The 26,647-nt window shown below is 50.2% G+C and overlaps 13 protein-coding genes across 13 annotated transcripts; 6 read left to right on the top strand and 7 right to left on the bottom strand.

Annotated features, from left to right (window-relative positions):
- Positions 1 to 504: 504 nt before the first annotated feature.
- On the top strand, positions 505 to 2,134 carry P175DRAFT_0430141 (uncharacterized protein; the record flags this gene model as incomplete). The annotated part of the gene is made up of 2 exons (XM_040893413.1): positions 505 to 825; positions 965 to 2,134. 2 exons carry the CDS (start codon positions 505 to 507, stop codon positions 2,132 to 2,134), a joined length of 1,491 nt encoding a protein of 496 aa, XP_040756734.1.
- A 398-nt stretch (positions 2,135 to 2,532) lies between these two features.
- On the bottom strand, positions 2,533 to 4,038 carry P175DRAFT_0498465 (uncharacterized protein). Its single transcript, XM_040896505.1, has 5 exons — positions 3,903 to 4,038; positions 3,416 to 3,747; positions 3,230 to 3,291; positions 2,912 to 3,127; positions 2,533 to 2,790 (listed from the first exon to the last, which is right to left on the bottom strand). Exons 1-5 carry the CDS (start codon positions 4,000 to 4,002, stop codon positions 2,733 to 2,735), a joined length of 768 nt encoding a protein of 255 aa, XP_040756735.1. The 5' UTR covers positions 4,003 to 4,038; the 3' UTR covers positions 2,533 to 2,732.
- A 242-nt stretch (positions 4,039 to 4,280) lies between these two features.
- Positions 4,281 to 4,956, bottom strand: P175DRAFT_0554593 (uncharacterized protein; the record flags this gene model as incomplete). Its single annotated transcript, XM_040900568.1, has 3 exons — positions 4,281 to 4,687; positions 4,744 to 4,838; positions 4,948 to 4,956. The coding sequence occupies 3 exons, from the start codon at positions 4,954 to 4,956 to the stop codon at positions 4,480 to 4,482; spliced, it is 312 nt and encodes a 103-aa protein (XP_040756736.1). The 3' UTR covers positions 4,281 to 4,479.
- A 31-nt stretch (positions 4,957 to 4,987) lies between these two features.
- On the bottom strand, positions 4,988 to 5,430 carry P175DRAFT_0528893 (uncharacterized protein; the record flags this gene model as incomplete). Its single annotated transcript, XM_040899648.1, has 2 exons — positions 4,988 to 5,350; positions 5,404 to 5,430. The coding sequence occupies 2 exons, from the start codon at positions 5,428 to 5,430 to the stop codon at positions 4,988 to 4,990; spliced, it is 390 nt and encodes a 129-aa protein (XP_040756737.1).
- A 192-nt stretch (positions 5,431 to 5,622) lies between these two features.
- On the top strand, positions 5,623 to 6,688 carry P175DRAFT_0498467 (urease accessory protein UreG). The gene is made up of 3 exons (XM_040896506.1): positions 5,623 to 5,863; positions 5,926 to 6,024; positions 6,106 to 6,688. The coding sequence occupies exons 1-3, from the start codon at positions 5,703 to 5,705 to the stop codon at positions 6,644 to 6,646; spliced, it is 801 nt and encodes a 266-aa protein (XP_040756738.1). The 5' UTR covers positions 5,623 to 5,702; the 3' UTR covers positions 6,647 to 6,688.
- Positions 6,689 to 6,765: 77 nt separating this feature from the next.
- On the bottom strand, positions 6,766 to 7,713 carry P175DRAFT_076735 (uncharacterized protein). Its single transcript, XM_040901088.1, has 4 exons — positions 7,334 to 7,713; positions 7,171 to 7,244; positions 7,060 to 7,104; positions 6,766 to 6,958 (listed from the first exon to the last, which is right to left on the bottom strand). The coding sequence occupies exons 1-4, from the start codon at positions 7,403 to 7,405 to the stop codon at positions 6,850 to 6,852; spliced, it is 300 nt and encodes a 99-aa protein (XP_040756739.1). The 5' UTR covers positions 7,406 to 7,713; the 3' UTR covers positions 6,766 to 6,849.
- A 1,000-nt stretch (positions 7,714 to 8,713) lies between these two features.
- On the bottom strand, positions 8,714 to 11,288 carry P175DRAFT_0521128 (flavin-containing monooxygenase; the record flags this gene model as incomplete). The annotated part of the gene is made up of 9 exons (XM_040899182.1): positions 8,714 to 9,039; positions 9,165 to 9,312; positions 9,383 to 9,585; positions 9,642 to 9,779; positions 9,941 to 9,987; positions 10,046 to 10,262; positions 10,519 to 10,583; positions 10,646 to 11,053; positions 11,141 to 11,288. 9 exons carry the CDS (start codon positions 11,286 to 11,288, stop codon positions 8,830 to 8,832), a joined length of 1,584 nt encoding a protein of 527 aa, XP_040756740.1. The 3' UTR covers positions 8,714 to 8,829.
- Positions 11,289 to 11,824: 536 nt separating this feature from the next.
- On the top strand, positions 11,825 to 14,208 carry P175DRAFT_0498469 (uncharacterized protein). The gene is made up of 3 exons (XM_040896507.1): positions 11,825 to 12,613; positions 12,729 to 13,408; positions 13,483 to 14,208. Exons 1-3 carry the CDS (start codon positions 12,119 to 12,121, stop codon positions 14,186 to 14,188), a joined length of 1,881 nt encoding a protein of 626 aa, XP_040756741.1. The 5' UTR covers positions 11,825 to 12,118; the 3' UTR covers positions 14,189 to 14,208.
- A 288-nt stretch (positions 14,209 to 14,496) lies between these two features.
- P175DRAFT_0528898 (dipeptidase) lies at positions 14,497 to 15,961 on the bottom strand (the record flags this gene model as incomplete). Its single annotated transcript, XM_040899649.1, has 3 exons — positions 14,497 to 15,394; positions 15,442 to 15,667; positions 15,751 to 15,961. 3 exons carry the CDS (start codon positions 15,959 to 15,961, stop codon positions 14,497 to 14,499), a joined length of 1,335 nt encoding a protein of 444 aa, XP_040756742.1.
- Positions 15,962 to 16,173: 212 nt separating this feature from the next.
- Positions 16,174 to 18,020, top strand: P175DRAFT_0452026 (WD40 repeat domain-containing protein). The gene is made up of 3 exons (XM_040894507.1): positions 16,174 to 16,334; positions 16,392 to 16,557; positions 16,619 to 18,020. Exons 1-3 carry the CDS (start codon positions 16,297 to 16,299, stop codon positions 17,732 to 17,734), a joined length of 1,320 nt encoding a protein of 439 aa, XP_040756743.1. The 5' UTR covers positions 16,174 to 16,296; the 3' UTR covers positions 17,735 to 18,020.
- A 554-nt stretch (positions 18,021 to 18,574) lies between these two features.
- Positions 18,575 to 18,997, top strand: P175DRAFT_0528900 (uncharacterized protein; the record flags this gene model as incomplete). The annotated part of the gene is made up of 1 exon (XM_040899650.1): positions 18,575 to 18,997. The coding sequence occupies one exon, from the start codon at positions 18,575 to 18,577 to the stop codon at positions 18,995 to 18,997; it is 423 nt and encodes a 140-aa protein (XP_040756744.1).
- On the top strand, positions 18,689 to 22,838 carry ireA (bifunctional endoribonuclease/protein kinase IRE1). Its single transcript, XM_040896508.1, has one exon. The coding sequence runs from the start codon at positions 19,076 to 19,078 to the stop codon at positions 22,574 to 22,576; it is 3,501 nt and encodes a 1,166-aa protein (XP_040756745.1). The 5' UTR covers positions 18,689 to 19,075; the 3' UTR covers positions 22,577 to 22,838.
- A 283-nt stretch (positions 22,839 to 23,121) lies between these two features.
- P175DRAFT_0472569 (uncharacterized protein) lies at positions 23,122 to 26,389 on the bottom strand (the record flags this gene model as incomplete). The annotated part of the gene is made up of 6 exons (XM_040895128.1): positions 25,633 to 26,389; positions 24,891 to 25,575; positions 24,538 to 24,648; positions 24,338 to 24,476; positions 23,867 to 24,255; positions 23,122 to 23,793 (listed from the first exon to the last, which is right to left on the bottom strand). Exons 1-6 carry the CDS (start codon positions 25,998 to 26,000, stop codon positions 23,122 to 23,124), a joined length of 2,364 nt encoding a protein of 787 aa, XP_040756746.1. The 5' UTR covers positions 26,001 to 26,389.
- Positions 26,390 to 26,647: the final 258 nt, after the last annotated feature.

The raw sequence follows: 26,647 nt of genomic DNA on the forward strand, positions 1-26,647 counted from the left end.
TCAGGCTGCTAGTTGGTGGTTGACCCCCACTAGTATTCGAGCCAGCGTTATTTCCTTCCTCCCTGATTAGAGCAGGCCTTGAACGGACTCTGCACTTGAGAGTGACGGACGAAGGCCACTGGTGACATTCCACCAGGCCGATGCCAAAGATAGATAAGCATCCATCGTGCTGCTTTTCTCTCCAACCGGCTGGACTCCATGCTAACTCTTGAATGTCTTCTGCTGCCATGATTCTTCCTCTTTCCACTGAGTGCCAATTGCTTTTCCTCTTGGGGAACTTTTGATCGTCTTCTCACCCAGCATGTGGCACTAATGACCTGTGTCTCACTCTGTTTGGTTAATCATATTGCCTCAGGACTTTCTGGCCACAAGTTTCGCAATGTCCGCAGACAGCTGTCTTTCGACTGAGCTGATCCACTCCGAACCTGCTCGTGAGCCACAAGATGGTCCATCTGAATCTCGTATTCGGCGTTCGTTATTCCTGTCGCTGTTTGCTCTCTGTTAATGTCTGACAATGTTATCTCGCTAGGAGGCGCAAATGGCGGCCCCGAGAACCCACTAAAGATCAAAAGGCGGAAGCGGCTCCCTATTTTCGATAATGAGGGTTCAGGCAAACAGATGTTTTATTTTGTCGACTCTAATTCGTCCTCTCGGGAAAAGCGAGCACACGTAATGCGCCACCATGTTCAAGAGAAACGGAAACTACGAAAGCACCCACAAGTGCGGAATGAGAGCGAAAAGAGGATCAATCGATCGCTCCGTTATCTCCCTTGGCAGCAGAAAACACTAGATTTCCAGGAAATGGAGGATCCTGAGTCTACCGAAGTCTTACTGCCTGCACTCCAAGTTGGAGACACACCATCTTCCCCAAGTACTCCCGTATGTCATATATTATCTTTTCAGGTCTCCAGTGCATCCCAGTGAGCGGCAATGTTTGACAATTAGTTTACTGACAGGCGCTTAGTCTCAGACCGGAAATGAACTTGCAATTTTGGCGCCTGAGCCGCACAGTCAGGAGCCCGCCTATACACCATCACCTGTTACGATTCTTGATGCATCGAGAAAAGACCCTTTTAATAGTTTGCCGCTCTGCGCACCTGTAGATATGGAACTGGCCGATTATTGGGCGAATAAGCTCAGCTACTGGTCGGGCCAAAACAAGTGGATGAAAGATGTTGTCTTCAAGGGTTCCATGGATCACCCACTGTCTTTTCAGGCTGTCGTGCTTTCATATTGTGCGCGATGGAAAGCGCAATTATACAACCAAAGTAATATCAGCGAGGTGAAATATTACTTGGGGTGTGCGAGAAAGAGCATTGACGATGCTATCAAAGGGCACGTGCAGATTGATAGTGATGGATTGGCAATGGCACTAGCAGGAATGGCCTTGCAGGAAGACCGATTCGGCAGTAAGGACGAGGCTAGGAAATACGAAGATCGCGCGGTTGAAATCCTTAGAACTCGTACTCGATCTAGCAGTGTTGCCGAAGTTTTCTTCCATTATTCACGATGTGTTATGATGCCACCTCCAAGTCCTGTCGTGGAGGATCGCCAGGAGTATCTCGTCACTTTTCTCCGGATGGCAGAAGAGTTAATGCTGGCACACAGTACCGACACGTTTCTGACATCTGTTCCCCAGCGCTGCGAAGCTTTTCAAATGGACGGTCCATTGTTCCCGTTGCTGTCGAGTGGACCGCGCCCCTCTCAGGTCCCTCATGACTCGCGAATATTCGTCGTGCGCAACGTGCCTACCCAAGAGGTCACCCGCACTGCCGCCTTAATCTACATTACTACCACGCTTTGGGATCTCCAAAATTCTCCAAGTAAAACCGCGCGCTTCCTTACCCACCTGCACAATATCGTGAAGGAGCATAACCTTGACCGGTATCCTGCATGTGAAACCTTTATCTGGCTACTCCTCGAGGAGAGCTGCGATTCCGACCTTAAGGACCCTGAACGGGGATGGTCGACGGGTGAACTATTGAAGATGCATAAACAACTCCGGCCGGACCTACAATTCCAATATAACGAAACTCTGCTGAGCCTGCTGATGCTCACTCCCCCGATACGGGGAGTTGATACGTTTGAGAAGGAATTATGTCCCTCCCTGGTGGAGGATGAAAGCGATCGTTGAGATACCCAGCCCACATTTCTTGAACGAGCAGATCCTGCATAGCTATTCGGCATTTTTGAGCTTCTTTTAGTCTTGATTGCAGAGGCGTCTTGTCTTGGCTGAGATACTCTCCTTTCTCATTGCCGGTTTCCTTGCCTCAAATTTGCGACGCGTTCTTTTTGGTTATCGACAAAGACTCAGCTCTTCGGAGCTTGGAGCTCAGCCGAAAAACCTCACCTTATTAACAGGGGGCTGGATAGCCCGCATCAAAAACCAGAACAATGGGAGCATATAGACACATGCCGGCGTTCAGGATCAGGTTACCTGGCGTTATATCAGATGAAATATCCAATAAGTGACTTTGGCCTACCTACAATTGAGCTACTGTACTGAGACAGATCCTGTTGTGTAAATTTCAAGTTATAAAATGACTCACTTGCTATCCTGGATATTTCAAGTACAGTAGGACGAATTCGCCTCAGAAGCCTATCCATGGTTTATCTACACAAAAGCTCTTGATTGGACCATTTAAATTGCCCTGCAAAGTATTCGTCGCCGATGCTAATAGACCCCCGCTCACACCTAATTCATCATCACACGCATCGCCAACCGGTCCGAATCATTTCCCCCCAACTTGGGCAAAATACTTGTCAAAAAAGTCCGCCAGCTGTGTATATCTACGTCGCAGATACGCATTAGCTCCCATCATTCTTTCTACCCGCTTCACGTCCCCCATAGACTAGGAAACAAAAAAAAAAAAAAAAACAAGAAAGCGAAAACAAGAGACGAGAAACTTACCCGCGCGTATACTCCTTCAAACTCGACTCCTGCTGCAGATTCGCTCTCGCACCCATCCACCCATGCCACATGGTCTCGTACGTCTCCACGAATCCCCCGACAGCCTTTCGCTCAATGATCTCCGCATACGCCTTGACTTCTTCAGCGGGCTCATCTTTCGAGGCTAGAATGGCGTGCGGGATAGCGATGGGTTCTGCGTCTGCCCTTTCCATGCGGCTGTTGCACATACAGAATAAAACCGAGAGTCAGGACACGTGAATGAAACTTGGAATTCAATAAGGGTCAGGCATGGGGGGCGTATGGCGGAAACTAACGTACCCGGGGTGCACCTGGGCTGTAGCTACAAATGGGGTTTCAGGTCCCGAGGACAGAGCAAGGACCTAGTTAATTAGTTAGTTCATTCAATTCCACCCAACGTTAAAGCACAACAAACAGTAGCTACAACGTAGCAGCAATACGGCACGAGAGAAAAAAAAAAGAATAAGGAGAAAGTAGGGAACATACCTTTCCACCCCAGCAAAGTCCGTAAGCCCCCCACTTCTCCACAGAAGGGAAACCCCCCTTGTACGCCTGCACACTCTCCAGGAGGACCTTCACGTTTTCACCGAACGCGGCCTTCTGGGTGAAAAACGCCCCCAGGGCGGCCTTTTTCTCGTCCGTGTCTGTGGGGAACCACTCGGGCTTTGCACCATCGCCGATAAAGAAATCGGGGATGAGAACGAGGGCGTTCAGCCGGGCAGCGAGCAGGTCCGCGCCCTGAGTGGTTTGAGAGGACATGCCGAAGATGTCGTAGATGGTGAGAAGGGCTGTTTTGGCATTTGAGGGGCCGGTTACATCTGTTTTGTACTGTTAGCGAAAGTCATCTCTCTCTCTCTCTCTCTCTCTCTCTCTCTCTCTCATGTTAGGATTTGGCTTGGGGGGATTGCTTATTTGGTCTATGCGGGCCATGAGGGGTAGTAGGTATGTAGCAAGTCGGATCTATAAGACATACAGGTGTTAAACTTCAAGCCGGCGATGTTGGAGAATGTCCCCTTGGGCGTGTAGTCCTCAGATACTACAGGGGGAATGGTGCGGCAGGCTTCACAGGTCATCTTGGCGATTGGATGCGCGAGAAGGAGAGTTGGGTGTTTTTGGTGTTGAAAGAAGAATCCTGTTGGGGGTGTCATCAAAGCATTTTGTATGAGGCTCGGGCCGTTAGCGGGCCGAGAGCGGGATACAGATTATGTGAAGGTGGGGGGAGTTTAGTTCTTTACAACTAGCCCTTCATTTTTGAGGTAAATGGGGATACAGAATCAAGATGAAATACGGCATGTCATGGATGGGTATAGAATAGGATCTTCTACTGCGAAGAAGGATTCTATCTTCAGGCAATAAGCATATTTTCTAGCGTACAACAGTATCCGCTAGCATAGCTCCAAGCCACATGCATTTGAATTTAGGCTAACATGTCACATGTCGTACTTAACCAATACAATAGAAAGAGAATGGATTCATGAGTGTACTCTCATGGGACCTGCAGATGACAAGGTCTATGGGCTTTGTGGAAAGGAGTAGGTAGGTAAGCAGGTTTACATGAGATAAGACCTAAACCGCACTTTGTTTGTCCCGGATCTCGGATGAGCGAGTTCAATTTTGATTGTCTTCTCGATCTGAGCAATTTCGGCTCTCACAATAACAGAGCCATGATCTCCTTCGGCATGGTATTTGGTGAGAATGTCAAACGCTTTGTCAGTTCGACCCTTACTGATCAAATAACGCGGGCTTTCTGGGAGGAACCTGAATCGCAAAGAATTAATTAGCGTTATTTTTTTTGTGAACATAAATTAGCCTACAAGACAATAGAGATCTGCACATAGCAGGCGCACAACCTAGAGAAGATACGGGATTCTCCAGGCCCAGTTGCTTGCAATAGTAACCGTACCAAGCCCTACCGCAGCGGCGTAATTTGGCCGATAAAGTAGGACGAGTTAAATAGCGAAGTTAGGATGGGTCGTTAGGATAGGTTCCGCAACATCCTCCTCTCGCTGCTTGCATACCGCAACCATGATAAAGATTTGATATACGCCAGTCAAACGTCTAAAGGAGCCGTCTGGGAACTGAAGGAAAGCTTGGATGCAGCTCCTCCTGTTTCAACGCCCCCGATGGAGAATGTTGAGGGATGCGTATTAGTGCAACATCAGGTTTGACTACACCATTGAATCGTAGGCACATGCCGGGTAAGATCCCCGTCTGAGAGCCCCATGACTGGGCCTGAGGGAGGGATTCCTCCGTCGAAATTACCCATGGGGTTTCCCCGCGGGGTTGGTTTTCCTCGCTCGAAACACTTCTCCAGCGCATCCAAGCAATCAGAATGGCCCGTTCCGCAGGGTCCAAGTCTGCAAGGGCACCACGAGTGGAAGAGGAGAGGAGAGTCGAATTGGGCTTAGATGCAGAGCTTCGCTAGGAAGACTGGATAAACAGCTATCTAGATTTAGCCAGTAATCGGGAGACACTCCCAGGAGAGTGGGAGCGACAGCCATTTCATTTGCTGTTTGGGGACGGCTTTCACTAGCAGACGTCGAGATTGAACAAAATATGCTGATAATAACATAGATATATAGAAGTATATATAAGATCCCGACGATGAGGTGTGGTGAGTAACGGCGGCGAGAAGTGGGAGAGATATCAAGCGGGGCACCGCCGAGCCAGGCGAAAAGTTACCCCTCACTGTACTGCCAGATAACCATCACTCTGTCTGATCTTTTGAATTACGAAGGATTCGTAGCTCTAGGAATAACCTGAAAAAGTCACCATGGCTCATTCTCATTCTCACGATCATTCTCACGACAACATTGCCGAGCATGGCCACTCCCACGAGATCCTCGAGGGCCCCGGATCCTACCTGAACCGCGAGATGCCTCTGATCGAGGGGCGCGACTGGAAGGATCGAGCTTTCACCATTGGAATCGGAGGGTATTTTCTCCTATCTATGCCATCATATTGGATATATTGGTGGAACCCAGCTGACCGAGTAGACCGGTGGGATCAGGTAAAACAGCGCTGATGCTGGCTCTGTCGCGTGCCCTCCGCGACGAGTACAACATTGCCGCCGTCACCAACGACATCTTCACCCGGTACGTCCCATCCGCTGCGGAAACTCCTCCCCGCGGGAGGGGGGTAAGAAAGGTAAGAAATCTAACGATGACATGACACAGGGAAGATGCCGAATTCCTCACCCGCAACAAAGCCCTCCCCGCCGAGCGCATTCGCGCGATCGAAACCGGTGGATGTCCGCACGCCGCCGTCCGCGAAGACATCAGCGCCAACCTCCTCGCGCTGCAAACACTCCAGAAACAGTTCCAGACTGACCTGCTCCTCATCGAGTCCGGTGGCGACAACCTTGCTGCCAACTACTCGCGCGAACTCGCCGATTTTATCATTTACGTGATCGACGTCGCTGGTGGCGACAAGGTGCCGCGCAAGGGAGGACCGGGCATCACAGGGTCAGATCTTCTCGTTGTCAACAAGATTGATCTGGCTGAGGCCGTTGGCGCGGATCTCTCTGTCATGGAGCGCGACGCGGCCAAGATGCGCGAGGGAGGACCGACGGTGTTTGCGGTGGTGAAACACGGCAAGGGAATGGACCATATTGTGAATTTGATTTTGAGTGCCTGGAAGGCCAGCGGGGCGTACGAGCTTAGTCTGCAGCGATGGAAGGAGGGTGCTCCTCGGGGATCTGGGAGCGTTGAGCCTTAGGTGTTTACTATTTTTATAATGATATCTTCACAAGCATTCGTCTCTCTCTCTCCCTCTTTCTCTCCCGTAGATATAGATATAGATATATAGATATATATACAAGTGCAAGACACCCCAGATCAAAGTAAGGATACATATCCATTTATTCACCTACTACCCAATACTCTAATATAATGTACATATCCGTGCAGATTCAAATATATCTAAAACGGATCTGGCTCCTCGCAAAGCACGCTCGTAAGCATCACCGCTTCACTGCTCGCGTGTTCGCCAGGTTCAAGGAGCGTGTTCCGTCCAGTACACCCGGGACCGCTGTTCATTCCATTCCATTTCCACTCCCGTTAGAATGGAAATCATCATATGTATAAGGAGACGACGGATGGGATTGGATTGGATAGCCCAGTAGAACTCACGTGAAGAATCGACACTTTTTCGAGATGGCGACTTTGTAAACCTCCCTATTGAGAAACAGATCAGCTTAGCCCTGCGGATTGGAAAAGAAAAGGAAAGGAAAGGAAACGTACTCTTCATCAAGGTAGTGGCAATCGTCCATTGGGATGGTCACAGCATGGCTGCCCTCCTCTGTTTCGATACCGATCTGTGTGATGAGATCATGTTAGTTTGTTTCTTTTTTTTTTTTTTTTCTTTAGGATCTTGCAGGTGAGAGAGGTCAATGGTGGCGCGTACTGTAGTCGTTTTGGCGGTTGTGGAGGTGACCAGGAGAATGAGGCTGAGCAGGGCGAGCTGGATGGAGCGCATGGCGATAGATTCGGGATTCTGGACAGGCTCTTCTATGAATGATGGTGTCTCGGGTGTGATTTGATTGATCACAGTCAAGAAGACAGAGAGAGAGAAGAAAGAAGTAAAGCTGTCTTGGTGTGAGAAACCCAGGGCTTAAAGATTGCTGTGTTGTCTTTCATCCCTTGCTGGATCGCATTCCATCCCTGAGGTTATTCAACTACACCCTTGAGATCCAAGGCGCCTCAAAGGGCTTACATACTTAGATTGCGGCTCGTCGCAAGGGGTGCGCCTCCAGTCTCGACTATCGCTAGTTAACTAGTTAGTTACGGAGTAGTTAGTTATGTAGTTAGTTATAACTAATTGGAGCTGATATCTAAGCTTCACAGAGACCTAACTAACTATCTAGATCTACAGAGTATGTATAGGAGTATTGGTCTGGAGCTGCCATATTCAATCTCTATCTTTCCACACCCGGTTCTTTATCCGCCATAGACGCTGCACAGCTGCATATAGTTAGTATATGTACCAGAGTCACAACCCGGCGATGGATAATACATTGCACAACGGTAACCTGCCAGTACCCGATTAAACGGTTGATGGTGGTTTGGTGCGCCTCCCGCTAGCAACTCGATGGCAGGGTTCTCTTAGGGCTAATCGGTGCGAGTTATTAGTTAGTTAGTTAATACTTTATTAATATTATTATTAACGGGCTTTAGTTTGGTCCACATGCGACCATACTCGGTCCTACATCCTAGCCACTGCGTACATGTTGTACTCCGTACCTAGGTACCCGCGACTCCGGGCGTTATTGCATGACGTCCAATGTCTTCGGAGAATGCTCGGAAGACCGAATACAATACACCATTATATCCTTGTCGGGAGACTCACTCTGTGCTCTGGAGTTTGGGGTTGAATGCAGGTACAAGGAACTGAGGGAAATGCAAGTATGGGAGTATGACAAGGGTAAACCCTGGCAGACGGGGCGGAAGAAGAGCTCCGGGCCCATAGCGATCATGATGGTAGCTTCGCGTTTGCAGCCTGTTGGTTCTGTCTCTGGGCCTGTGTTGGGAGGCTGCAGGTCGACTCACATTCTCCGAGACAAGTACGGAGTAGAGGGGATTCCTTGCATTTATTCACTGGTTGGAGTGCAGGTATCTGACACGTCCCTTGCAGGGGGAGGAAAATATTTTGAACCAGTGAGAATTAGAATGATCTTGACCAACAATATATAATAAACAAACGACTCGAAAATCCCACGCTGTCGCTATGATATCTTTAAGCAGGAAACATACTACTAAGCTGTGAGCCAGGGCTAAAAATGCAGCAAAAAAAAAAAAAAAAAAAACATGCTAGGGCAAACCAGATGCATGCACAAAAAAGAGAACGCAAAAGAAAGCAAAGAGAAAATAATAAAACGATGTCACGCAGTAAAAGGATTGACTTCAATAATGGTAGATTCCCTGGCTGATAGACCGGTCCTCTCGACACTTGCATAGATCTAGGAGCGACTTCTCTCGGCGCAGACAACCCTCCGCTGGAATAGTTGTATACGACCAGTCGTCTAGACCCGCCCAGTGCGTTGAGTACCACATCTGAAGTGAACTCCAAGGATAGATGAACCAGTTTCGACCTGTCTGCTTGTCGTTGAAGTACTGGGACATTGATTAGCTGTGGCGAACAGGTCTAGAAGAGTCGCAAGGGGAAAAAAAGCAACGTGCACGGAATACGGAGTAAAAAAAAAAAAAAAAAAAAAAAAAAAAAAGGTGAAAACACTCACAGTGCCACAAGAGTCGGTGAAGACTGTCTTCTCGATGGCGGAGTGTAGCTCTTCATTGTAGCGTTGTTCGCATGCCCGCTTCACTTCGACGGAAGCGGCGCGTCCTTCAAGGATGGGCCGGATGACCCGAAGAATAAGATGTGCATAGCTGTACGGAGTAGATACAATGTGAGCTTCTGGAATGATGCCATTGGACTAGACAAGAAATTGGGACTTACTTTTCAATGGCAAATAATGTGGACGTGTGGGCACGTCCCGAATTTGGCCCCAGCACGTAGAAGAAATTAGGAAAGCCATTCATGCCGATTGACTGGTAAGCCTCGATATAGCCAAACTCCTTCCAGTGGTCCTCTCGGCTGCGATTACTTCGACCACGGACCTCGACGTTCCAGTGGGTCAACGAGAACCCCGTTGCTAATATCTGCAGAAGGTCAATCTGGGTAGCCGCCAAGTGGAGAGGATATACGGAGTACTAACCACTGCATCTGCCGGGTAGCTTTGGCCCGAGCGAGTCAAGACCGAAGATTCTTGGAGTGCGACAATGGGGTCCTTGGTAAGGTGCAGCTTGTCGTTCCGGAGACATGGAATGTACTTTGCTTTATCAAATACCCTGCGCTGTTCACAGAGACAAGAAACGTCAGTACCCGAACACGGCAAGTAGAGAGAGGAAACCCCCCGGTGAATTGAATGCACCTAAACGCGGGTAATATGAAACAACCCGAAAAGAGAGCAAGAAAAGGAAAAGTAAAAAACGTTCCGAGAAAAGCAAAACTTACTTTACAGCCAATTTCGTACTGTGGCACCAAGAGGGGCCAGTACTTTTCTAAGTTGGGTCGGTTAACAGTCACTCTAGTCTCTTCATCGTCTGGATTCGTGCTAACCTGGTGTTGATCCTGTCATGTACGCCTGGCTCTTGTTGGCCGCCACGAGGCGTGAACGAGAGCCCTGCTCCCCTCGGCCAATCATGACCGTGGCCATTTCCAAGGACAGAAAGATAACGAAGCGGAAAAGGAGAAGGAATCCCGGAAACCATCGAAAGACGGCCTTCCAAAAGGTGTTGATGTCCCAGTTGTCATTGGGGACGAAGTATTGTGGGGTCTGCGTATATCATTCATTCTATTAGGGTTTGGCACTTGGGCAGTTGGGAGGGAAACTTGGGACGACTGGGGGGGGGGGGGGTTTCTTTCTTTCTTTTCTTTTTCTTTTTCTTTTTCTTTTTCTTATTTTTCTTTTCTTTTTTTCTTTTTCTTTTCTTTTTTTCTTTTTCTTCCCGGACACCCGGTTCTCTTCAGTGGAGATGAAGATACAGAGCCAGTGGAGCAAACGGAACCCGAAGAAATTGAGAGAGACTTACTCGGATGAACTGTGTGATCGACTTGGTTTCGTCAATGATAGCGGGGATCAATTGGGCAGCAGATGCTAGGGAGTTTTCAGTTAGAATATAGATAAAAAAAAAACAGAAACAGAAACAGAAATCTTACCTCCGTTTCCTACCACTACCACCTTTTTGTCTCGTAAAGAAAGACCACGCTTCCAGCGTGCAGTGTGGACGATCTCGCCCCGGAACGAATCTACTCCCGGCAGATCGAAGGAATTGGGATTGACCAAGGCCCCGACGGCAGAGATCAGGATCTTACACTCATGGTAGAAGACCGTGCCACGGACTAAATCCCGCAGTTTAACAGACCACGTCTGGGTGGATTCCTGCCAGTAGGCCCCTTCCCACTCTGTTTGGCAGACGACATGTTGTAGGACCCCATATCGGCTGGCAACGTTGTGAAAATAGGCCAACACTTCTGGTTGACTGGGGCAGAGTTTGGAGAACCCGGGATGGGGAGCAAAGGAGAGACTATAGAGCGCGGCAGGTATGTCTACCGCACACCCGGGATCTATAAGGAGTCAGTAGAATATCCCAGATTTGGAACGGTTAACCAATTATTAGTAGTAGTAGTAGAGAAATGCCCAGGAAGTATTACATCGATTTGCACACCAGGTGCCTCCAACATCTTCAGACCGCTCGTATATCGTGTAATCGAACTGTTTTAATTTCTCCTGGAGCTGACAGGCAATGGTGAGACCTGAGAATCCAGCTCCAATGACGACTACTTGACTAAAGTGCGACATTGCAATCCCCTAAATTGGGAAGGAGAATTGTGTACCTAGGTATATATTGAAAGGAAGAAAGGAAACGAAAGGAAGCAGAAGCGAGAATGAAACAGTTAAATAATGTCATGAATATCTGGACCATGAAATATATTTATTGATTGATTTATTATATCAGTTTTATTCTTTTCTTCTGAAATTAACAAGATATTGAAACATGCAAGTTCATATAATTAGGACGGGCTAGTAGTTCCTAGTATACAGATGCAGTCATCCATGGTTGGCCGTGGCACCCTCAAGCAGGATTGCAATAAGGTTACAGTAGCGATGATTCGATCCACAGGAACTGCAGCAGCCACTGAAAGGGGTTTAATTCTCAACTACGGACTACGGTGGGTGAGTTGTTCTGTGGGTTGTTGGTACTACTTACTTCCAGTCATGTCTACGGAGTATTAGTTATGCTTTGCTATTATTGACAGGTATGATTTAGTAGAATCTAAATTCCCAGACAATATGATTGATTATAATGCGTTTAAATGCTGAAAGCCGTGTAACCTGCTGTTTTCACTCTATTTTTCCTGTTCTTTTCTTATTTGTCTTACCCTCGATCTGATACTCTAGACGAACTGTCTCGCATCCTCCCACTTCCCTTCGGGGCTATATTGTACTATTTTGCCTGCCGCACCACTCTCTCTCTCGCCTCTTGGGGGTTTCTAGCTTTCTCCTTCTTTCCTTCTTATTGTATGGTAACTTTTATTTTATTTTCAATATTCCCGGGGAGGTCAATCTTCCGTCTGCTGCTTGTATTTCCAATTCTATCAACCCTAACTTGTAATAACAACCCTAGAACTATGCAGCACCTCGCAATGATCCTCGCTCTGGGCTGTGCCCAAATCTTTCTTCGCTGGGACAGGCTCCTATTCGATATCCTTATACTCACCTCTCTCCTCGCACTCATTCTCCCTTTGTGGCTGACAGTTATCTGTTACTCTTCTCGCTCACTACAGCGTGACCAGCAGACTCCGAAAGTCTTCTTGGGAGAACCCCGTCTGCTGGCAACTCAGGTCTCTCATACGCGCTTGGGGACTGGCCACTACAACTACAGTGTTCCTCACTTCCTAGTTGGAACGCCGGTTGGGCTCCAGGGCCGCATTGGCAGCGTGCTATCGCTGGATGAGGGAGATATACCGACGCAGACGCAGACTGATAGGCTCTCCTTGTCCTCGCGCCTCGGGCAGTATTTCAGTTCCAAGACATGGTTTACCATCCATGCGCACCATCATCTCGCCAAGGGCAACGATTCACTCGGGCTGGAGGGGAAGTTGCGCAATTTCCTTCTGTCCAAGGTGCATGCGCCCAATCATCATTTCTTCCCATCCCATTCTCCACTCTCGTCCTCTTACCCGTTGCCCTAATGCACACGCCGTTTTTGCTGCCGGATTCCTGCTGACGCTGCTCTAGGGCGAGGACCCGGACGAATGGCCTTATGCCTACCTCGTTAGCATGCCCCAGTTCCTTGGGTACCAAAGAAACCTTGTCTGTTTCTGGTATCTATACTCATCCTCCCGGGAATTGACGGCCATGGTCATGGAAGTCAACAACTACTGGGGCCAAAGGAAGATTGCCTTTAGCCGTCTGGTTGGCGAATCTCCTCTACCAACCTCATCTTCTTCTTCTTCTTCTTCTTCTTCTCCAGAAGTAACTCACCGATCTGTGTCAGGTCCCACAGCCAGCTCTCACCACTCCCACCCTCGTCACCAGTCCTACAGAGGCCACTGGGACAAGGACATGTTTATCTCCCCGTTCGAGAAAGTCGAAGGGTCGATTGCTTTGAGATTCTCTGACCCACTTGCACCGAACGCACGTCTCCATATTACAATCGCGTTGTTATCCGTAACAGGCAAGCCCCGCCTCATTGGCCGTGTCTTTTGTCCGGAAGATCACGATAGCTTAGCTCCTCGGACGGCCTCATCCTGGCAACTGCTCCGTTTCCTCCCATACTGGACCGGCGTCTTGGTGGTTACCGAGCTACTCATCATTGCTGCGGCGCTACGCATCCGCGCCAAAGGCGCCATGCAATTCTTCGCTATGCCCGAGGTCCGGCCAAACAACCTCCCCCGAGATGAAACCAACACCGAAAGGTAACGTAACTTACATATGTCAACCTAAGTGCAAGTGCTTCACCCAGCCAGCTCCTCACCTCCCACACGTCCAGGAAACTGGAAACTCCATTCCGCCGATACCTCCAGCATCTAGTCGATCATTGCTCTTCTCCCCTTCGCCTCGAATACATCCCGGTTAAATCCCACCACCTCAAACCCGTCGTCACCTTCACCTCCCCGACTGCCACATCCGCCTCGCCAACCCTCACCATCCAAGTCCTCGCTCCTCAATTCTACACCTCCATCCTCACCTACCAAGACCCCATCCTCGCCTTCACAGAGGAATCCCGTCCCTCCCCTCTCCCTTCTGATCCGTCTTCCCGTCGCCTTCGAATTTCCGACCTCTCCCTCCTGTTGACGACCCTGGCAACTTCCTCACCAACCGGGGCCCCCCCCCCACCACCCCGCCCCCGGAAGTTCAACCTATCAGCCTCCCTCATCACCTACCTCCGAACAAGAACCCCAGACCAACCCCCCTTCATGGACCGATTTGTCGCGAGCGCGCTCCCCGCCCCAGCCCAGAATGAATACCGCTCTGCTCTTCTCACGCACCTCCTTGCGCGCAGGTTCGCCCTGGGCCTGCACGCGTTGATCGGCGTGTATGCGACCCTGGCTTATCTCGGCATACAGGCTGGGCTCTCGCTCCTGCTGTTCCGTGTTTGCTCGGGGGTGTCGGGGCTGGGCAATGGCGTAAATGCGATTGCCGCGATGCTTTGTCACTGGGTTGTTTTGAGGGGCGGGAGTATTCTTGTGAAATGAATTTTTTTTTTTTTTTTTTTATATATATATATATAGCGGAATGGAATTCGATTGGGATGTTACTTACTTCCTGTTTCGGTACTTAGTCTAGTAATCGAGTGCAATATATATATATCTATCTATCTATCTACATATACCTAGATGTATATGTTTATCCTCGAGGATTCAATTGCAATATCTAATCTAAAGGAACTACCCGCTAGTCACTACGACAGCTCTATTGGCTAATCTAGTAGGTATATCGAAGATCTACTGACCGACTCGTGATTCGGACGGGACGCTGAATGTATACATAGTTGTATAGACCACTACTGAGCGCCCAACAAGTCCTCTACATCATCCTCCAATGGATTCACCCCGTCTTGGTTCATCTCTCGCGCGACTCTTTCAATCTCCCCCATCACCCTCAATACATTCCCCCCCGCTACACCGGCCGCCTGCTGCACGCTGACGCCACGCCGCAGTAACTCGGCAATTAAATCAGGGTACTTGCTTACATCTTCTAGTCCGCGGATGGGGGTAAACATCCCGTCAAAGTCGGATCCCAAGCCGACGTACTCGTATCCGATTAGTTCGCCGACGTGCTGGATGTGGTCTGCGACGTCCGCCAGAGACGCTGCGGACGGGTCATCGCAACGCGTGTACTCCGGGAAAAACGTGATCATGATGACGCCGCCGTTGTCGCGGAGCCGGAGCAGGACGTCGTCGGGAACATTGCGTGGGTGCGGGCAGAGCGCGTACACGGAGGAATGGCTGAACATCACAGGGGCTTTGCTGGTGTCGAGGGCGTCGTGCATGGTCTTTGCGCTGACGTGGGCCAGGTCCACGGCCATCCCGAGGCGGTTCATCTCGTGGATGAGCTGTCGGCCGGCAGTGCTGAGGCCGTTGTGGCGCGGTGTGGACGGGGTCGCGCTGTCGGCGTATTCATTGTGGCAGACGTGGGTGAGGGTGGTGTAGCGCACACCGAGAGAGTGGTACAGGCGGAGGATACTGGCGCTGGAACCGATTTGGTGCAGTCCTTCGACGCCGAGAAAGCTGGCGATGCGGTGAGAGGAGTGCTCGAAGGTATGGCGGAAGCTAGCGCTGTCGGGGACAACCTCGATATGCTCGGGGTAGCGGGTTGCGAGCCGGTGGACGAGGTCGATTTGCTGGAGGGTGTCGTGGACGTCGTCGTAGTTTGGTTCGGGAGCGGATCCAGACTCGTTACTGTTGGACCCCGCGAAGAGGATTAATTAGTACCTATACTATACTACCTCCTATCGGCAATGCGGAGATATGGGATAAAGGCGGGGGAGGGAACCCGAGAGGCTCCGACGGACCATGCGACAAAGACGCTCCAGAATTGGCCACGGACACGGCCCTGTGCGAGACGCGGGAAGTCGACCTGACCAGGTAACTGGATTTTGTCGGAGAAATTGCTCTGGTAGATGTGGTTGTGGTATAGAGCGCGAATGGCAATTGGAAAGTCATTGTGACCGTCTACATACATGGGCATTAGCGGTGCGGCCTCCTACTCCACAATCGGGAGCTGGGGGGGGAGGATATGTGAACGGTTGTGTTACCAGTTAACGGCTGCAATTGCAACACCTGCTCGACAGGATCGATGTGGGCTGAGCATGGCGTACGGAGGTGGGTCAGGCTATACCAGAGCAGCAAAGTACCGGCGACAACCGCAGCAAGGACGCGTCGATTCCAGGTGGATGGAACAGCGGTGACATGGTTGTTTTGGTGGTGGTGGTGGTGGTGGGGAAGATGAGCGGAGAGCTTCTCCATGATTGAGGATGGAATCGAATCCAAGGACCCGTTGACTATCATGAATCAACAAGTCGCATTCTTATCGACGGAGTATCTGTAGTTCCGAACTTCCGCTAAAGGTTCCCCAGGCAATGCAATCTGTGGATCGGAGACAATGGGGTAGGCGGTGAGGCGGGGTAATACCCGCCCACGTGATTGATAGCCTGCTCGACTCCTAACCAAACAACCAGCGAAGACGGCTTTCCGTGCCTGTGCCTGGGCCAGAGGGAGAAACACTGCTCTAGTGTAGCTGTTTATCTGCATGAATAAATGCAGTACTGCAGACTCCACTGCTCTATGTGCATACAATCACCATGAGCCAGATCTTAACCGCCAACCAAGCAGCGGAGCTGTAAGTGTTTTACATTGCCATCTGCTGCATCTGGCATACCCGCTAATCTGCAAACAGGCACAAGTCAATACTTGCCTACCTTTCGTCGATAAATGCTTCTCAGAGCTCTACAACTTTACGTGAGGAGCTTCAAATTGGGGATGCTTTTGATGAGGCTACATGCAAGAAGTATGAGGGGCTATTGGAGAAGAAATGGACAGGAATCGCTCGACTTCAACGCAAGGTAGAGTGCCATGCGCGTCTGAGAGAAGACCTTCAGGAGGCAATAGCTAACCAACCCTTAGATATTAGATCTAGAAGCTAGAATTGCTAGTCTCCAAGCCGAGCTTGATTCGGCCCCATCCACGTCGCGTTCAAAACAGGCCCATAATCCTGAAAACTGGCTTCCTAGACCATCCCCAACATATACATTTAAGTCACATAGAGATGCTATTCGATGTATAGCATTCCATCCAATATTTACATCCCTCGCCTCCGGTTCAGACGACTGCACAATTAAGATATGGGATTGGGAACTTGGCGAGTTGGAACGAACCCTAAAAGGCCATGTAAGAGCGGTCTCAGGACTGGATTTTGGTGGCCAAGAGGGTCATACGCTACTAGCATCCTGTTCGGGCGATCTTACAATCAAGATTTGGGATCCAAGCAAAGATTATACAAATGTTCGAACTCTTTATGGCCATGATCACTCTGTCTCGGCAGTACACTTTCTAACATCTACAAATAATCTCCTTGTCTCCGCTAGTCGAGATGCATCTCTGCGGATTTGGGATGTTTCAACAGGATACTGTGTGAAAGTGATCAGGAACAACGCTTGGATTCAAGATATATCACCTTCATTTGATGGTAAATGGCTGGTGTCGGGCGGCCGTGACCAAGCAGTAACGGTTTGGGATTCCTTAACTGCTGAACCCAAGGCTACATTATTAGGCCATGAACATGATATTGAGTGCTGTATATTTGCACCTCCAGCAAGCTATAAATATTTAGCTACTCTTGCTGGGCGCAAGGTACCACCTCCTGCGGATAGCTCGTCCGAATTCATCGCTACCGGAGCTAGGGACAAAACCATCAAGCTATGGGAATCCCGTGGAAGACTGATTAAGACTCTTACTGGTCATGATAACTGGGTACGAGGTCTGGTATTTCACCCCAGCGGGAAGTATCTCATCAGTGTTGCGGACGACAAAACAATGCGTTGCTGGGATCTCTCCCAAGAAGCAAGATTGGTCAAGATAATTGATGACGCTCACGGGAATTTTATTACCTGCATTCGCTGGGCGCCCCTTGCGAAGCCCGATGCAGTTGTCGAGACTTCCAACCCGACGAACGGGGTGCCCAACTTTCAATGTGCCATTGCAACAGGGAGCGCAGATTCATGTGTTCGGGTCTTTAAATAGGTGTCAGGAATTTGAACTTGGTTGAAAATGATTGAGTACCCTGGCGGCACTACAATCAAATGTCCCTATTCTATTCTCCTGTCTAACAAACCTCCTAATGCCATGTGGCTTCAGGTTTTTCTAGGCGCCCTCTTGTATGTACATTTATGATTTAGAAACCTGCTAATATGCGGTGACACTATTAGCTCTTGATTACCTTGGGCCGGGCGTGCCTTTAGGGGTTCTCACTTGAGCTGTAATAATGAATATATCCTTTGTGGCTCCTGCAAATGAGCCGTGAAAAAAGTGTATATACATCTAGTCTAACTTTAATAATAGACATAAGATAATGGCTGAAATAAGGTAGATGACTTGGAACCAACAGAAAATGCGGGAAAAAAAAAACACTTGGGAGGCCAGCAGTAGATAAAATCTATTCACCTCTTGCACAGCACTTGCTCGAGTAATGTAGATTCGAATGGGCAAAAACTTGTCAAGCCTTCTATTTTATCTACGAAGGTAGCAACGAGCTATTGCTAAGATTTAAGTCTGCTGGGAAATTATCATGATGGCTTTGGGTGAGTCTTCCCATAGTTATAGGCGAGGCTCGCTTTCTCTATTTGGTGTTATTCTACAGATCGGTATATTCTAGTTATGAAATTTCAGAGATGGATAGAAGAACACAAGATATTTCCTGATTCATAATAAAGAAGAGCTTGCAATACAAGACAGTACAGTCTACTATCTACAGAGTAGGAGGGATTAAGGACCATGCCTCAGGCATACATCGTAGCATTGCGAATGCACTAGTCTTCAACAAGACTAGTCTGTTTCATCATCGACTAGCGTGTTAGGGCAAGGATGAGTCAGCCGAGACATCCCATTCTGGAAGCCTCCATTGGAGGCCTCAGGTGTCCCCCCCTGCTTCTTCAGGTGTCTCAGTCCGCAGTCACGCCTCTCTCTCTCTCTGCCCACAATCCAGATTTCGCAGCCTGGCTGTCATCCTCCTTTCCTTCTATTCTTCATTTGAGGAAGACTCTCTCCTTGATACTCTTCTCCATTTCCCTCCTTTTCCACTATTCGTTGTTCTCCATCGGTCCACTCATCAAGATCTCGGCCTTCTGTACCATTGGTTCTGCTCCCTCCGCCCACACTCGGGAGAACCACACCCAGAGGTTCCTGCCTGTGGATATTTCCTCCGTTCTTCGCCGACGACAACCACTCGACCTTTCCATCCTCAGTCTCTCCTTGAGGAAATCATCACTCTCCTGCCTTGACCGATGAGCCTCCCCTCTCCCCTTCCGCTGTCGTCGCCTCCATTAAAACACCCTCACCACCAGGCCCACATTGTAGCTCTTCAGCATGCGGTGGCGGCTGCCTGGTGCCTGGTCGACCCTTCCCGCTAGTGTCGCACTCCTCCTGATTCCTGTTCTTGTCGCTCCGCAGCAGCTGCATGAACGTCATGATAGCCCCTCTGCCGTCTCGGTGCCGCTGAGGCCGACCGCACACATCCCCGAATCTTTATCCCCCTCCGCGTTGAACGTCAAGTCCAACGATGCGAGCGCCCTAGCAACCATGGCTCTGGCGGGCTCCGGCCGCGCCGTTCGAGCCCCTCCTGCTCAAGCCAGCAGTAGTACTGCTGGCATGGCACCGCAGCTGCATGCGCGGTCCTTGCAGGATTGGGAGGTTGAAGACTTTGTTCTGCTGGCGACCGTCGATGGTACCATTCACGCCCGAGACCGCAAGACCGGAGCCCCTCGCTGGGCTCTTGAGGTCCCGAGTAGTCCCATGGTCGAGAGTATCTATCACCGAGCCAATCGCTCGAGTTTTGATAGTACTCAACCTGAAGATGACTTTATATGGATTGTTGAGCCAAGCCAAGATGGTAGTCTCTACATCTTCAGCCCTGACCCGAATTCGGGCCTTCAACAATTGGGCCTGACGGTGAAGGAACTGGTCGACGAAACGCCTTACTCCGGTACTGAACCGGCGGTTACCTATACAGCCCGCAAAGAAACTACCCTTTATACCATTGATGCCCGTACTGGTTCAATCTTGCGCGTGTTTAGTTCCAGAGGCCCCATCCCTTCCGGCCCGGAATGCCGTAAGGTTGATGATTTTGATAACGATGCGGCCGAGTGTGATTCCCCGTCGGGGACCTTGGTCCTAGGACGGATTGAATATGCCGTGGCCATCCAGAACACTGAGACTGGGGACCCGATTTGTACTCTGAAATACTCTGAATGGACAGCCAATAACCGGGACATGGACCTCCAGAGCCAGTACTTTCAGACAATGGATCAGAGCCATATCTACAGCATGCATGATGGGGTGGTTTTGGGGTTTGACCACTCTCGTATGGAACGACCACGGTATACGCAGCGGTTCTCTTCGCCAGTCGTCCGTGTTTTTGACGTTGCACGCCCCATCAATGTTGACAAACCGGATGCGCCCAAGCCGTTGGTTCTCCTCTCCCAGCCGTTGCAGCCTCCAGACCCTGACTATGGCTCCCTCGACGACCGTGATGACCGTGTATTCATTGATTACACTGACGGAGGTGGTTGGTACGCAATGTCGGAAGCGACCTATCCACTCGTCACTGGGCGTGCAAAAACGGCGCAGTACTATGAAAAGGACTACTTTCGTCGTGGACAGCGGCTTATGAGTCTGACCGAGAGCCAACAACGGGACGCCTTGACCGGCGTTCATTCTCTCAATAGCCCGCGAATTCCCCGACGCCATACCCCGAGCATCTCCGGATCATCCTCCGCCGAGCTCTCTAACGATACCCCAAGGGAGGTCATTCGTAGCCCGTCCGAGTTAGCTCTTCCACCGGCATTGCGGCACAGCACTATCATTCGCAAGGGTTGGGATAACGCCGCCGACATCGTTGTCACTCTTATTTTGTTGTTCTTCGGTGTCTTCATTTACTTCAACACGCATAATCTCCAGGAGCTTGCCAAGCAGAAACTTGACATTAAGAACATTATCTCCGCCTATGGCCAAGCGCCTCTATCGACTCCGTCAACGCCAATTGTTGATGCATCCCACACGAAGAGAGAGTCGAGCGCCGTTCGCTCCACCGTTAATAACGTGATTGTTGGTATTAACATCGACAGTGAACCTCATAATGACGGAGATATGACCCCTAAGCCGAATAAGACCCGCAATACACTCGCACCAAATGCAACTCCCCGTGTCCGTATCCGCGAACCCTCACGAGAACCTGATGACGACGATGATGTGGAAGAGTTGTCACTGCAGGACCCGGACAAACCCAAGAAAAAAGCTCGTCGAGGCCGTCGAGGAGGAAGGAATCACAAACGTGGAAAGAAACCGAACGAGGCTGATGCCAAAGAAGACTCGGTTGGTGCCGAGGGCAGCCTGCAGCCTCCAGCCCGTCCCGAGGCGGAGCCGCCGCTGATGCGTACAGCCTCCTCCAACGAGGTCGTCGAGATGGATGGCGTCCTCGGAATTGGTCGATTGAAGGTATTCACGGACGTTGTCCTTGGGCATGGGAGCCATGGAACGGTTGTATACCGAGGTTCGTTTGACGGACGCGATGTGGCAGTCAAGCGTATGCTGGTTGAGTTCTATGACATTGCGTCTCATGAAGTCGGATTGCTACAGGAAAGTGATGACCATAATAATGTCATCCGATACTATTGCCGGGAGCAGGCGGCAGGGTTTTTTTACATTGCCTTGGAACTTTGCCCAGCCTCCCTGCAGGAGGTGGTGGAACGCCCAGCTGATTACCCCCAACTAGTGCAAGGTGGCCTGGATATGCCGGATGTCTTGCGTCAGATTGTGGCTGGTGTACGATACCTTCATTCCCTGAAAATCGTGCATCGAGACCTGAAGCCCCAGAATATTCTGGTTGCTATGCCTCGTGGACGCACCGGCTCAAGATCTCTTCGACTTCTTATCTCGGATTTTGGCCTGTGTAAGAAACTGGAAGACAATCAGAGCTCGTTCCGCGCAACTACGGCTCACGCAGCCGGAACCTCGGGATGGAGGGCCCCCGAACTACTGGTGGACGATGACAAAAGCCCGGTAATTCAGATGACAGAATCCCAGCACACAGAATCCTCCGAGCCTGCAGTTGTGGATCCTCAAACAAATCGCAGAGCGACTCGAGCTATCGACATCTTTTCGCTAGGATGCGTGTTTTACTACGTTCTTACTCGCGGCTCTCATCCGTTTGACAAAAACGGCAAATTTATGCGTGAGGCTAATATCGTGAAAGGCAACTTTAATCTTGATGAGTTGCAACGTCTTGGCGAATATGCGTTTGAAGCTGATGATTTGATTCGATCGATGTTGGCATTGAATCCTCGCAAGCGGTATGAGAACTCCACGTTTATATCTCTACTTCTCGTCGCTAACCTTCTTTTTTTTTTTTTTAGTCCTGATGCGAGCGGTGTTTTGACACACCCATTTTTCTGGCCTGCGTCGGACCGGCTGAGCTTCCTTTGTGACGTTTCGGATCATTTTGAATTTGAGCCTCGGGATCCCCCATCTGATGCCCTCTTATGTTTAGAGTCCGTGGCCTATAGGGTTATGGGCCCTGACATGGACTTTTTGAAACTTTTACCCAAGGATTTTAAAGACAGCCTCGGCAAACAGCGAAAGTATACAGGGTCGAGGATGCTAGATTTACTCCGAGCATTGCGTAACAAGCGCAACCACTACAACGATATGCCGGAGCACCTGAAGGCGCACATTGGCGGACTACCGGAGGGATATCTTAATTTCTGGACTGTCAGGTTCCCTAGCCTGCTCATGAGCTGCCATTGGGTGATTACGGAGTTGAAGCTGACCCGCATCGACCGATTTAGACGGTACTTTACACCTGTTGAATAGGTAGATAGACGTATTTATTGCACCAATGTTGTGAATACTACTTGATACATTCCAAGGATCTCACTTTGTTACTGTAGTTGCCGAGGACTTTTAGTAAACCGGTTTATCCCATCCTTGGCAACTCCTCACACTTCTAGCAAACAACGCTTGCCCTTGGGAGACATGAGGAAGTACAGGGTCTGGTCCATGTCACTGTCGCTCATATTCTCCCGCGTGGAGACCCTGGCCGTGGGGAAAGCATGGAAGAAGTAAGCGGTTGCCAGGCGCAGCTCCATGCGAGCCAGGTGCAATCCAATGCAATCTGATTTGGTCAGCGGCTCGGTCGATAACATGCGCAGGCCGGGTTACTGCAATTAGACATTATTATATTCGGTACTTACTGCGTGAACCGGCCCCAAATGGCATAAAGGCGTCTTTCATATTCTTGGAGGGCTCTTCCCATCGGGACGGATCAAACCTGTTCAAGCCAAAGTAATTAGCCCTGACTCCTTCCCCCCCTAATAAAGTGATCTTCTCTGAACGAAAAAGGGAGGAAGGGCATTCATTTACCTTTCGGGATTCTCAAAGACTTCCGGATCCCGATGCAAGGTATACAACTGCGTACTTACAGTCGCACCGCCCGGGATCCAGTACCCAGCCATGGTCGCGCCCTTTTCAGGCACAACCCTCGGCAGCGCAGACGGCACGGCAGGATAAAGCCGCAACGCCTCGGTGATCACCCGGTTCATATAGGGGAGGTCCCGCAGCTGGGTATCGGTTATTATCTCGGTATGCGCTGCTCCAGGTCCGGCCAAGGCACCCTTTAATTCAGCTACCAGGGCCGCCTGGATCGCTTCCTCGCGGCACACGGACCAGATGAGATACGTAAGCGTTGCGGCTGTGGTGTCGCTGCCCGCGATAATGAACGACTGTGCGTCGTTGCAGATTTCCTGGTCCGAGAGACATTCCCTTTCGCCTTCCTTGTCCTTGTGGAGCTGGCTTGCGTGGTACAGTTTCGTGAACAGCGTGGGGTTCGCCGAGGCCGGGTTCTGCTCGAGATGCGTTTTGTATCGGTTGACGGAGTCGACGGCGTACGAGATCATGCGGTCTGTGCTTTCGACGACTTCTTTGAAGATGGAGAGCGGGAGCACGCTGGCGAGACTGACGGTTGAGGGGAAAGTTGCGCGGATGCCGCCCACGGCTGCGACGGTTTCGAGGTCGGTGATGTATTGGTTTTTCTATACATGGTTGATTAGAAAGAAAGAAAGAAAGAAAGAAAGAAAGAAAGAAAGAAAGAAAGAAAGAGATTACCTTCCCCAACTCCAACATCCGAAACGAATCCCCAAAACTCAATTCCCCAATGATATCCGTCGTCATAAAAAACAACCACTTGTAGATGTCCACCACAGCCCGCGAACGCATTTCCTCTCCCATCCGGCGCATCGCCAGCTGCACTTTCCCGCGCACCAGCGGCTCCATCACAGTGCGCAGGTTCGTGTCCGACAGCGGAGAGGAAAGTAAGCGTCGATGCGTGCGGTGGAACTCCGGGTCGGTGGTGCTGAAGATACTCTCGCCGTCCTTGCGGTTGAGAAGCCGGTACCATGGGGATTTATGGTATGCGCTTCCGATGCGGTGGATTTCGCGGGCGGAGGGAATATCCGCGACGTGAATTTCTGATGGAGACACGCGGACGATGGGGCCTGTTTTTGTTTTTGTTTTTGGGTTTCTGGTTAGTGTGGTTTATTTTGTAAATGAGAAGGGGGAGGAGGAGGAGGGACGAACCGTATCTCTGGTGGAGAGAGTGGACGTAGCGAGGACGCTGGCCGAGCACGGTAGAGCATTTCAGGATGAAGCCGGTCCATTTGGTGATTTGGGGGCCGGGGAGAGAGGAAAGCGGGTTCTTGTGGACTCGATAGGCTAGCTTGATGGTCATTAGACGTGGTTAATATAGGGAATTGGGGGGGGGGGGGGGGGCCGCTTACTGTGAGGAAGTATATGAAGCCTAAGATGACCAGGAAGGAGGGCAAGTTGCCCACGAGGTAGCTGGGCTGCATAACGGCGGACACGGACACGACCAGTGGAGGCAGGGTAGGCTAACGGTCCCATGCATCGACAGGGCTTCAGATCGAATACATATAGAGATTGGGAGCGTTCTCTGATGTGACATCGGGGTGTATCTACTCCGGTATACATGATGTCAACATGGAGGCTTCCGACATGTACATCGCCGGAAATGGAAAGACTTGAGGAAAAAAAAAAAAAAAAAAAAAAAAAAGGCAACTGGAATTCAAATTCGACAGAATTAGGTATAACTTTAATACGCAGCCCCTAAAACGTTCCAGTCATCAATGCGTTGTTGCAGCAATTCTCCGTCGAATGGCGTCTCGTGTAGAACCTTTCCGAGCTCGCGTGCGGCCAATTCAAACCGTTCCCTGTTTCTAGACGAAGAGGAAGTGATCTTCGAGAGGGCCTCGTAAGATGAGATAGCCTTCTTTGCTTCTCGGATTCGCCCCCAGAAGCTACGGCTCTCGTGCATATACCAGGTTTCTTCCAGCGGTACCTCCCACTCCTCGGGCTTAGTCTCAACAATATCCAGCCATGTGGACATATGCGGCCATCGTTCGTCTTCCAGTCCGGGAAAATGCACCAGGAGGTTGCCCTTGGTGCCCTCATAGGCGTGTTTCCACTCGTAGGTATTAATCCACGTTCGCGGAAGATAGACCAGGCCGTCTCGGTAACCCTTGCCGTCCGGGCCGCCTGTAGTTTTGTTGAGGATTACTGCCATGGAAGTTTGATCTTCCTGGAATCCTAGATGAGCGTCCGGGTTGTAGGCCGGGTAGCCTAATACCTCGATAAGCATGTTGACGGTCCACTGGCTTACGCGAAGGAAGAAGACGCCCGTGTTCAGTCCATTGTGGTCCTTGGAGGCGACTATATGGATGCTGTCGACATCGAAGGGCGGGAGAAAGATTTCCACGGGTATCGCCGGGTTGATTATGATCGAGTCAGCGTCCACCCACCTGCACGGTCAGTAACTATGTATTGATTCCCGGGTCCCAGCGAGAACGAGGACCTACATGAACCATTCAACCCGGTCTAATCCCGGCTTGGTGAGCTCAGCGATGACCAGCGAGAGCAAGTAGCTCGGTTTATTCCAGTATCCCACCGAGATATCCTGCTGCAGGACATCCATCCCGTACCCCCATCGCTCGGCATGGCGTCGATGGCTTTGCAGTGCTCGTTCATAGAGCACATTTCGGGCCCCGTATAGCATGGACACTTTCGTCACCCGTCGGGACCCCGCGATCGTCTCCAACGCTTCCTCTTCTCTCCCGTTCGAAGCATCGCTGTATCCCGTTCCCATCCAGAGTAAACCAAGAAGCGTTGAAATCCCAAGTAAGACGACAACCAGGCGCCGTGAGCGACCTTGTCGACGGGCGATCATCCTGACTGCACTCTGTCCGCCTCGTCAACAAAATAACACATCCACAGACAGTGTAAGTTCTAAGAGGCCCGGTCGGTCCATGGTTGATTTGGTTTTTTAACGAAAAAAAAGTAACAAGGTTCTGGATGGCTATCGTAATCACAGCTTAGAATCTTCAAATCTAGGGCTTTGACCCGGATGGGGAGTCCGGATGCGGAAAGTCAAGGCACATCACATCGGACAGCTATACTCCATGATGTACGTTGCATTTCCTGAGATACTGTAACTGAGGGTTTGCCTTTTTCTCTTTTCTTTTCTCAGGGGAAATAAAGTTAGAAAGTAAGTACGGCCATATTCGTATAAAATGGACACTTCACCCTTCCTCGTAACAGCAAAATGTAGGCAAGTGATTTTATACAGGGTCACGGTGTAAGTAGAGACAAGTATACATAGAGCATCGGCCTCATATAGATTGATCCTGGTAGATCGACCAAGTGCCGAAGTCCGACTACCTGACCAACTGCCGAGTGCCTAGGTACTTGCTCCGGGTAATCCGGAGAAACTAAGACGACTATGGAGAAAGAACTTGACGCAATCGGGATTTCGGAACAGTACTTTGTACAAGGAGAATTTACCAGGATGGCAAACGACTAGGGAACCAGTTGGGA

Source organism: Aspergillus ochraceoroseus (assembly GCF_002846915.1).
Source record: "Aspergillus ochraceoroseus IBT 24754 chromosome Unknown P175scaffold_1, whole genome shotgun sequence".
Classification (NCBI taxonomy): Eukaryota; Fungi; Ascomycota; class Eurotiomycetes; order Eurotiales; family Aspergillaceae; genus Aspergillus; species Aspergillus ochraceoroseus.